Source organism: Sphaerodactylus townsendi, linkage group LG08, assembly GCF_021028975.2.
Source record: "Sphaerodactylus townsendi isolate TG3544 linkage group LG08, MPM_Stown_v2.3, whole genome shotgun sequence".
In the NCBI taxonomy this organism is placed as follows: Eukaryota; Metazoa; Chordata; class Lepidosauria; order Squamata; family Sphaerodactylidae; genus Sphaerodactylus; species Sphaerodactylus townsendi.
This window is the reverse complement of record NC_059432.1, coordinates 107,319,724-107,330,350: the sequence shown is the minus strand read 5'-3', so window position 1 is coordinate 107,330,350 and position 10,627 is coordinate 107,319,724. Positions and strand designations below refer to the sequence as shown.

The 10,627-nt window shown below is 50.8% G+C and overlaps 1 protein-coding gene across 1 annotated transcript; it reads left to right on the top strand.

The window, feature by feature from the left end:
* Window positions 1–842: 842 nt before the first annotated feature.
* Window positions 843–10,627, top strand: THPO (thrombopoietin). The gene is made up of 5 exons (XM_048506943.1): window positions 843–949; window positions 3,721–3,848; window positions 5,764–5,850; window positions 6,790–6,954; window positions 10,493–10,627. Exons 1-5 carry the CDS (start codon window positions 937–939, stop codon window positions 10,625–10,627), a joined length of 528 nt encoding a protein of 175 aa, XP_048362900.1. The 5' UTR covers window positions 843–936.

Sequence of the window (10,627 nt, the reverse complement as noted above, 5' to 3'; positions counted from 1 at the left end):
TTGTTGTGAGGGGGGAAGGGCAAGGAGATTGTAAGCCCCTTTGAGTCTCCTGCAGGAGAGAAAGGGGGGATATAAATCCAAACTCTTCTTCTTCTGGATCTCAGGTCAGACGCTCTGGGCACCTTCAAGATTGGTGGCTGGGAAATTCCTGGAGATTTGGGGGGGGGGGGTGCCTGTGGGGACAAGAACCTCACTGGGTCACAATGTCTGCCCCGCAAAGCATCCACATTCTCCAGGGGAATTGGCCTCCGTAGTCTGGAGATGAGCTGTAATTCTGGAGGATTCCCCAGGTCCTACCTGGAGGTTGGCATCCCTGGGAGTCACGTGACTGGCCTGGGGAGCTTCATGGCTGAATTCCAGTCCTTCTAAGCCAGGGGGGGCCAACCTATGGTGCTCCAGATGTCCATAGACTCCAATTCCCATCAGCCCCTGCCAGCATGGCCAATTGGCCCCCCTACCCCCACCCCCTCCTGGTTGCCAAGTAGAACCCAGCAACCCTAAGGCCAAGGGACAGGAGCGTGGCACCGTGCCCAGGGTGCCAAGAGACGGTGGCCTGGTGGTGTTGGACCGACCCTCCACCAATCAGGCCACGGCAAATCTGTTGCCTGAATCATCCCTCAGCTGTCAGCCGAGGAGGAAACTCTGGAAGTCGGAAGCCTTCCTGAAAAGTTCATCCTGCTCCACGCTCCTTCAGTGTCGTGGCCCGGAGGTCAGCAGCAGCGGCAGCACAACAGGAAGCCGAGCGCTGTTGCTTCGCTGCCACGGCCGGGAACTGCGCAGACGGCCCTGCTGGGAACACCGCAGCCTTTCGCTCCCCTCACTGGTCCTCCTGGCCGGGCCAGTGGTCAAGACGCCGTCAATGGAAGCCGGACGGGAGCTGGGGAGCAGCGGCCTTCCCTGGGCGGAAAGATGGTGTGAGCAGACAGCCCACTTGGCATGGAGTTGAACCGTGAGTGCTGGGTGGCAGGAGGTGCCCCCAAAGGCCCAGGGGGTCTGGGCAAGGGTATCAGGTCTGGGTTGGGAAATACCTGGATATTGGGAGTGGGAGGTGAAGCCGGGGAAGGGAGGAACTCAGAGAGTTATAATGTTATAGAACCCACCTTCTAAAACCACTATTTTCTCCGGGGAACGGATCTCTGTTGTCTGGAGGTCTAATACCAGATCTCTAGCTTCCAGCGGGAGGTTGGCAACTGTGGCGTAGGAGGTTCAGAGCTCGTGTATCTAATCTGAAGGAATTGGGTTTGATTCCCAGCTCTGCCGCCTGAGCTGTGGAGGCTTATCTGGGGAATTCAGATTAGCCTGGGCACTCCCACACACGCCAGCTGGGTGACCTTGGGCTAGTCACAGCTTCTTGGAGCTCTCTCAGCCCCACCTACCTCACAGGGTGTTTGTTGTGAGGGGGGGAAGGGCAAGGAGATTGTCAGCCCCTTTGAGTCTCCTGCAGGAGAGAAAGGGGGGGGGACATAAATCCAAACTCTTCTTCTTTTTCTAATTTGGGGAAAGGGAGGTAGGGCTTCTTGGGGGCTCAAATGAGCACTGCCTGGAACCCCCCCGCCCTTCCCGGCAGCTCCTCCACCCCCTGGTCCCCAAAATCAGATGGCTGACTGGGGACAGAGGGAAAAATGGCCATCTGGGACCAGTGAAGGACCTAATTGAGAGCCAGCGTGGTGTAGTGGTTAAGAGCAGGTGCACTCTAATCTGGAGAACCAGGTTTGATTCCCCGCTCTGCCACTTGAGCTGTGGAGGCTTATCTGGCGAACCAGATTAGCTTGTGCACTCCAACACATGCCAGCTGGGTGACTTTGGGGTAGTCACAGTTCTTCGGAGCTCTCTCAGCCCCACCCCCCTCACAGGGTGTTTGTTGTGAGGGGGGAAGGGAAAGGAGAATGTAAGCCCCTTTGAGTCTCCTTACAGGAGAGAACAGGGGGATATCAATCCAACTCTTCTTCTTCATGTTAGCCTTGCCAACTCTAGCTAGAAAAATTATTGGACATCCAGGTTAGGCACCTCAGCAGGGTACATTAAAACGGCCTCTGAGCATGTACAAAGTGTATTTCCTGCCCCACTGAGTGACCAGAGCTTGTCCTTTCGGAGGCTAGCAAAGGAGTTAAATTCTAGAAAAAAAATGTCCGCTTTATCATTGCTTCTCTGGAATGTCCCTGATGCTCCAAACTGGATTCCATTCAGGCATCATCTAAATCTTCTTTTCCATGTGCCTTGTTGTCACCCAATTAAGCTATTAAATGTATGACACTTGATCATTTAATCCAGTGATGGCGAACCTTTTTCAAGACCGAGTGCCCAAATTGCAACCCCAAACCCACTTATTTATCGCAAAGTGTCAACACGGCAATTTAATCTGAATACTGAGGTTTTCGTTTAGAAAAAACGGTTGGCTCCAAGGCGTGGGTTACTCGGGAGTAAGCTTGGTGGTAGTTGTTGGCTTTGCTTTGAAGCAACCGTGCAACTCTTCCAACGGGTGAATCACGACCCTAGGAGGGTTTACTCAGAAGCAAACCCCCTTGCCAGCAACCGAGCTTACTCCCAGGTAAAGGATCGCGCTTTAGTTCTTCGCATGAAAATCAGTGGGGTTTAACAGCGCTTAACAGGGTTACCTCCACTGCTTCCCCAAAACTAGGTCTTAGGTTTAATGCTAATAATCGAGCCCAGTGGCCCAGGCCAGCCTAGATGTGTATGTGTGTGTGTGTGTGGGGGGGGACTCTGTTTGCACGTGCCCACAGAGAGGGCTCTGAGTGCCACCTCTGGCATCCGTGCCACAGGTTCACCACCACTGATTTGATCACTTGCTTGAATCACTTGGTCCCCACCTGGAGGTTGGCATTTCCCAGGTTGCCCAGAGAGGAAGGGATGTTGCTTTTTAGGATGAGACTTTGTGTGCCATTATCTGAGAACAGGGTCACCAACCTCCAGGCGGGGCCTGGAAGTCTCTGAGAGTTAAACTATCTCATGACCGGGGTAGGGCTGCTTTGGAGGGTGGACTCCGTGGCGTGACACGTTGCTAAGGCCCCACCCCCTTCCAGGCCCCGCCCCCAAATATCTCGGAAATTCCCAACCCAGAATTGGTAACACTGTCCGAGAACCAAACTCAGCCAGTCTCTTCAGAACTATTTTTATTCATCTGCAGATTCACACAAGCGATTGAGCAATTAAAAGTCATGCATTTAACAGCGCAATCGAGCGACAGGAAGAAGCTTGGAAAACATATTTAGATGATGCCTGGAGAGAATCCAGAAAAGCAACGATAAAGCTGGACATTCACCCCCCCCCCCAAGTATTTAACTTTTTTTCTGGCCCTATTTCTTTCCCACCCAAGCCCAGATGAGTGGATTCGGGATTCATGAGAATCTTGTCAAGTCTCAGGGTCCAAACGAAAGCTTCAGCGCCCTGGCCTTCTTGGATCTTACAGTTTCAAGGAGCAAAATATTCTTGGACCCAAATGGTCAGCTGTGTGTTCCCCCTACCAGAGGGCACCCTGCCTTCCCTCTAGCCCACCCCTTATTTTGCTAGGCACCGCCCTTCAGATCCTAGACCCCACCCCCTTTTACATCTCAAGATCTGAACCTCAGGATTATCTCTCTTGGGCTCGGGCCCCTTCCTACTCAGCGTACCCTGGGGAAGTGGGCACTAAATAAGCCAGACTTCACAGTTGTTCTGGTGGGGGCCGGAAAGTGAGCCATCTCCCTTCTTCCTCTGCCTCAGGGCTGCTGCTCTTCACCTCATTCTTCCTCCACGTCAGATTGTCTAAGATGAGTCCCGCACGGCTGATATGCGACAGGCGGCTAATCCAGAAATACGTCACCGAAGCCGCGGACATGGAGGAGCAACTGGTAAGTCTGGGACTTAGTAAGGAACATCCACTCACTTCATTCAGGTATCAGGTAGCATTCAGATAGTCCTTCCTGCTGCCAAGAAAGTCTGTTATTCTTTTCTTTGGCCCCTTCCGCACATGCAGAAGAAAGCACATTCGATCCGCTTTCACAATTGTTTGAAAGTGGATTTTGCTAATCTGCACAGTAAAATCCAGCTTGCAAGTGGATTGAAAGTGCATTATTCTGCATGTGCGGAAGGGGCCGCCGTGGGAGGGTTGCCAGCCCTGACTTTCCTGTGCCCAATTTCAGTGTGTAAATTCTACTACATGTCTTGGGGACTTACTCCCAGATAAATGTGCCTAGGCATGCACCGCAGGTCAGGGGGGTAACAAGGCAAACTGGAGCCCTGGGCAAAACCTGAGTTGGATGCCCCCGCACCCTACCACAACCAATTTTTTTTGCACCAGGACATTGGTGCCTGCAGGGGGTGCATTTTTAGACATATTGCCACCAACATTTCAGCGTATCATCAGGAGACTGTCCTCATGCTACCCCCCAAGTTTGGTGCAGTTTGGTTCAGGGGGGACAAAGTTATGGACCCTCAAAGGTGTAGTTTGGAATTTGGAATATTGGACGCCAACTACGCCTTCACTGTGACGTATTATAGAATCGAAATTTTTAGCTTTTATCGCTGCCTACATGTTGTTTGTTTTTTATTACTATTTTTATAGGCTGCACACCGCCCAGAGCCCTTCGGGGATGGGGCGGTATAAAAGTCTAATTAAATAAAAATAAATAAATAAATAAATAAATAAATAAATAAATAAATAGTCCCCATCTCCTATTAGCTCCCATTGGAAACAATGGGGGATGGGGGCACCCCCTTTGAGAGTCCATAACTTTGGACTCCCTCAACCAAACCTCACCAAACTTGGAGGGTAGCATAAGGACAGTCTCCTGATGATACGCTGAAATTTTGGTGCCGCTAGCCTAAAAACTGCGCCCCCCTGCAGGCCAAAAACGGAAAACCACTAAAAATACCCAAAAACGAACCCTGCATTTTTGGTGCCCCCCACAAGGTGATGCCCCGGGCAGCTGCCCACCTTGCCCAATGGGCATTACGCCCCTGCCGCAGATAATGTATTCCCCTTCCTGTCTTCCAAGTCAACCACACACAGAAGCAGGGGTGGAGCGAGGGGGAACTGCGCCGGGGTGTTCCTGCATGGCAGTGGGTTGGACTTGATGGCCCTCGGGGTCTCGTCCAACTCTATGATTCCATGATTCCATAAGATCAGTTCGTCTGCAGAACACGGCTGCTCCAGAGGGCGGATCCGACGGCACCGTACTCCGCTGAGCTCTCTCCTCTCTCTGAACCCTGCTTTACCCAGGCTCCTCTCGAAACCTCCAGGAATTTTGCGCACCTCTGGTCTTGCATTAGTGGCTTCTGAGCTGCATTCACACTTGATACATTTCTAGGAGGGTCGCCGTGGGCGTCTGGAGTAGAACATTTTGGAGAGCAGCAAGGTTTTTGAGGCGGCAGGTTCCGAGACTCCCCCAAAATCTTGTCGGTCTCGACGGCTTTACTGGACTTAAGTCTTGGTTTTATATAGTATATCAATGGGTTGGGGCAGACCTGGGCATTATACGGCCCGCGGGCCACATCCGGGCCACCGGATGACCCTGACTGGCCCCCCTGCTGTGCTGGGGAGCGAGGCGTCTTTGAAAACCCCGCAGAAGCCGGTTGCCTTGGCTGCCGGCTTCTGTGGGGCTTTCAAAAGCTCCTCGCCCTCCTGCCTTTTGGCCCGGCCCTCCACAATATTTTCTGTTTCTTATGCGGCCCCATGGAAAAAATAATTGCCCACCCCTGGGTTGGGGTGTCAAGTCATTCATGCAGGTCTTTTCTCTCTGTCCTTTTGGCCTTCTACCTCCACAGAGACAATGCGAAAGGCTTCCTTGGCTCACGACACCCGTACACCTTCCCTTGGTGGGCTTTGCTCTCAGAGACTGGACAAGGAAGACCGTGAGTAAGGATTCGGGCTGTATGTTCATTATTTGCGGGCCAATGACCTAAAAGCACATGTGTTGTAGCCATTGCTATCACCAAAACATCTGGAGAAAGAAGGGTATTGAGGACGTCATTTCCAGCTAGAGTGCGCAGTCGTTGGCCCTCCCAAATTGATTAGGAATGGGCAAGTTTGATTAGGAATTGGCACCGATTAGAAATTGGCAAGAAAGTGGCGTAGTCAGTGGTGTGATCCAAACATTTTAGTAACAGGTTCCCATGGTGGTGGGATTCAAACTGTGGCGTGGCGCCAATGGGGCTGGGCGGGGCACGACGGGGGCGTGGCCGGGCATTCCAGGGGCGGGGCATTCCTGGGCGGGGCTGTGGCAAGGACGCAGCCGCTGCGCTGGTTCTTGGGCAGGAAACAAATGCACACAGGCGCAGGCTGCCACGCATGGCGGTGCACCTCCTGCTAGACTGCTTCAAGTTCTGCGCTCTACTGCTGAGAGGAGGGGCGTAACGAAGGCAAAATCACCAATTAGTAACCCCCCCCTTGGCACACACAACGTACTCTCGGGAACCTGTGAGAACCTGTTGGATCCCATCTCTGGGCCTAGTGGTTAAGAGCAGGTGCATTCTAATCTGGAGGAACCGGATTTGATTCCCCGCTTTGCCGCCTGAGCTGTGGAGGCTTATCTGGGCAATTCAGATTAGCCTGTGCACTCCCACACACGCCAGCTGGGTGACCTTGGACTAGTCACAGGTTTTTGGAGCGCTCTCAGCCCCACCCACATCACAGGGTGTTTGTTGTGAGGGGGGAAGGGCAAGGAGGTTGTAAGCCCCTTTGAGTCTCCTACTGGAGAGAAAGGGGGATACAAATCCAAACTCCTCCTCCTCCTCCTCCTCCTCCTCCTCTTCCTCCTCTTCTTCCGTTCACTGTCTTTCTTTTCCTCCCAGAATCGGGCCAAAGGACAGGAAGTCCTCCTTGACGTGGAAAAATTGGTAGATGGCACCGCAGCAGCCCAAGAGGAGCTGCGGCAGGGATGCGCCGCGGGACCTCTGCAGAAGCTGTATGAGAGGAGTCGCTCTTTCATCCTCCAGCTACGGAACTTCGAGTGGCAGGTGAGAGAGCCGGGATGGGAGCCCCAGATAGCAGTTTTCACAGAGAATTAGAAAGGTCGATGGAGAGCAGGCCTGCCCGTGGCTACTAGCCATGGGGACTAAAGGGAGCCTCCACATTTAGAGTCAGCCTCTGAATCCCAGTTCTCAACACAACAACCTTTATTAGGCATTTAAAATAGGCTCTAGAGCAGTGGTGGCGAACCTTTGGCACTCCAGATGTTATGGACTACAATTCCCATCAGCCCTGCCAGCATGGCCATGCTGGCAGGGCTGATGGGAATTGTAGTCCATAACATCTGGAGTGCCAAAGGTTCGCCACCACGGCTCTAGAGCGTACACTTTGGCTCGTTTTAACGCTCTGCCTAATGCTATGACTGTTGGCAGGTATAATAACACTCCATACGAGATCAGGTTATGTCCGTGGTGGCGAACCTTTGGCACTCCAGATGTTATGGACTACAATTACCATCAACCCTTGCCAGCATGGTCAATTGGCCATACTGGCAGGGGCTGATGGGGATTGTAGTCCATAACATCTGGAGTGCCAAAGGTTCGCCACCACTGGTTATGTCAATGTAATATGGCCGTTGTTGAGACTGTTCAACATGTACTCTTGGAATGCCCTACATACAAATCATTACGCTCTATGTACATTTATCCATTGATAGAGAGCTCAAACGCTGTCCGGCTACCATCTGTTATGAACTTTCTACTCAACAGTTCCTGTGATTTTGTATGTTTTTTGAGGCACTATCTGGTCAGGCGCAATCATTGCCTACAAAGTAGTAATGGCTAATTTTTTTCTATGTGTGCGGTTTACAAGGCTTGGTTGCGAATGTTTAATGTAGATTTTAATTTATTTTAATGTTTTAATGTTTTAGTCAACAAAGCCCTTTTACTAATTTTGTAATTTATAATGCCAATAAAGGCTTTGGAATTGGAATAGGCTCTAGAGAGTTACCAGACATTTATAAAGTACAAATCAAGAGTACATTCAAAATGCAGACAGGAAGACTGTATATAGCAGTATACATTATTTAGAGAGTTCTGTCACTTGTAAAAGAAATTTTGCTACTTTTTCCAAGAGCTACCCATTATCTGCATTATTTAACAAAGCTGCACAACAGAGTCTCCTTCAGATTTGTCTAGGGCCATCCTGGGAGAGAAATTCCTAATGCCCACATATCTCGGACAGTCAAGTCAAATGTGAGCAAGAGTCTCCACTTGGTTTTACAGTGTGGACAAACCTGATCCTGGAGAGGGATGGATAAGTAACGACCCTTTGTAATGGTTGATGGGAAAGTATTGGATCTGGCCCTTGTGATAATCCATCTCTGTTGGGGTTCAGTTAATAATTCAAGATATTTGGCTATGCCCCTCTTCTTTCCGGTATTATTCCAACAGAGAGGCAAGCATGATTTATTTGCTTGCCCCAACAAAGTATGGTATTCCTGTTCTAAAAGTCTGCTTTTAAGGTTTGGAAAATCTCTCTGGGTGACAGCATACAGAGTCCCAGTTCCAGGGGCAACATCAGAGGAAGGTCTCGGTTCCTATGCCCTGTTTTCTGCCCTCCCAGGGGCCTGCAACCTGGTGGCTCTCCAGATATTCATGGACTACAATTCCCATCAGCCCCTGCCAGCGGCCTTGCTGGCAGGAGCTGATGGGATTTGTAGTCCATGAATATCTGGACACAGGTTGCAGACCCCTGCTCCAGAGAACTGGCTGGCCACTATGAGAGAGGATGCTGGACTAGATGGACCCTCACTAGTCTGATCCAGCACAGATCTTCCAATATTATTACGTTCTGATGAGTTGGGAAATGCCTGGAAATGTGTGTGTGTGTGTGTGGGGGGGGGGGAGGTTGGGGAAGGTGGAATTTGGGAAGGGTGCCCAGCAGGGATGCTGCAGAGCCCACTCTCCAAAGTAGCCATTTTTTCCAGGGGACCCACCTCTGGAGTAGAGATCAGCTGTAATTCCAGTAGATCTCCAGCCTCCATCTGGAGACTGGCAACCTACGTGACTGCCACAGAACCTCTGCCCTACCGGGATATGGATTGCTTTCTTTATTGCAAAGGATTCATACTGAAACGCTATTGCGTTAGGGTTGCTAGCTCTAGGGTTGGCAAATACCTGGGGTTCTTTGGGGTGGAGCCTGAGGAGTGGGGCTTGCAGGAGAGACTTCAGTAATTATAATGACAGAGGCTAGATTAAAGGCCAACTTCAAAGCGCCATTTTCTCCCAGGGAACTGATCTCTGTGTCGGTTATGGGATTTCCAGCCTTGCTTTGCATGAAGCAGCAAGAGCAGAATGGAATTCTGGGAAGCTGTCTGAACATTCTAAAGGTGACAGAATTGCTGGTAGTGTTCTGTTCCCTCACACACACACTCTCAGAGGGCGATTCCAAGACATGAGTAAAAAGGTTCGACTCAGTTCCCTGAGAAGGGTACTGACCTAGGTCGGGCCATTGTTGTTCCCACTGCAACCAGCTTGATCCCAGCTTTCGGAGGGTGGGATCATCCTGCGCCCCTTCAATCGCTCTGTTCGATTGGCTACTGCTCCCACGGCTGTTCCATCTACCCCTCACAAGTTATTATAAAAAAAACTGCCACAGGAATGGAGGGACGAAGGTGGCTTTTGATTGGCCAGCTATACACATGCCCGAAACACTCAGCTGTGATTGGCTGAATGGGGACTCCTGGCAACCAGAGATTCCACACTTTACTGGAATCGAGCGAGTCTTGTTGGTTCCCTGAAATGTAGTATTTCCCAACTGGATTCGGAGATTTGACCGTTACACAGGGCTAAGCTGGTACAAAACCACGCCGATCCCAGTGGTTAAAGCGGAGCATTCTAGGCTAACGCAGCCCCAACTTAGGTCGATAATGCAAGCGAATCCCACCAGAGACTGCCTGACTAAGAGAAAAGATGTGCTCTGTGCTCTGCATACTGCTGCAAACCAAATGATATATATAGAAAAGTGCTCTGACTATAACTAATAAGATATTGTAGCACAACCAAACTGTAACAAACCATGAGCCGCATGTAACCAGTATTTGTGATACTTTGTTAATGTATATACTGTGTGTTTTCTCTCAGCTCAAGTAAAAGTTCTGCTTATGTTTTGCTGTCTCGAGGTAAAAGCGGCTGGTCTTTGACAGATAACTATTCCTAATTTGATGTGCCGCATAACCACGCCTAATTCCTCCGAACTTTGCTTGACAGGATTATATATACCCAAATATACCTGTTGTGATCCTAGGTGATCTCCAGTCAGCACCTGGAGTTTGGCAATCCTACAAATCTCCCTCTGATCTTGGGTTTGAGATTTGCTGTGGTCTTGATTGACACCTGCGGGCCTTTTCTTCTCTCTCCAGGAACAAGCTGGCAGCGAACAACCCGAAGAGCCTGGGCTACCTTGAAAGAAACCCGAGAAGATCTTCCAGACGCATTTCCAGCTCTTTATGCGGAAAGCTGCGCCTTTTCCAGGACTTGTGGCGAGAATCTTGCAGCTTAATCAGCTCCTGGGGCTGCCTAGCAGCCGCCCATTGGAGCACTTCTTCAAGGGCACTGGAAATACCCTGCTGGAGACGCGAAGAGCTCCAGCACACCTCCCTGCTGGCCAGGAGCAGAAATGCAGAGGCGGACCAAGCCCAAGCGCACTAGGGGCTCCTAA

What these genes read in the sequence shown, in the direction of transcription:
- THPO (XM_048506943.1), top strand. An exon ending in CGGACATGGAGGAGCAACTG is followed by an intron (nt 3,849 to 5,763) that starts GTAAGTCTGGGA and finishes CTACCTCCACAG; the next exon opens with AGACAATGCGAAAGGCTTCC. An exon ending in TACGGAACTTCGAGTGGCAG is followed by an intron (nt 6,955 to 10,492) that starts GTGAGAGAGCCG and finishes GCTGCCTAGCAG; the next exon opens with CCGCCCATTGGAGCACTTCT.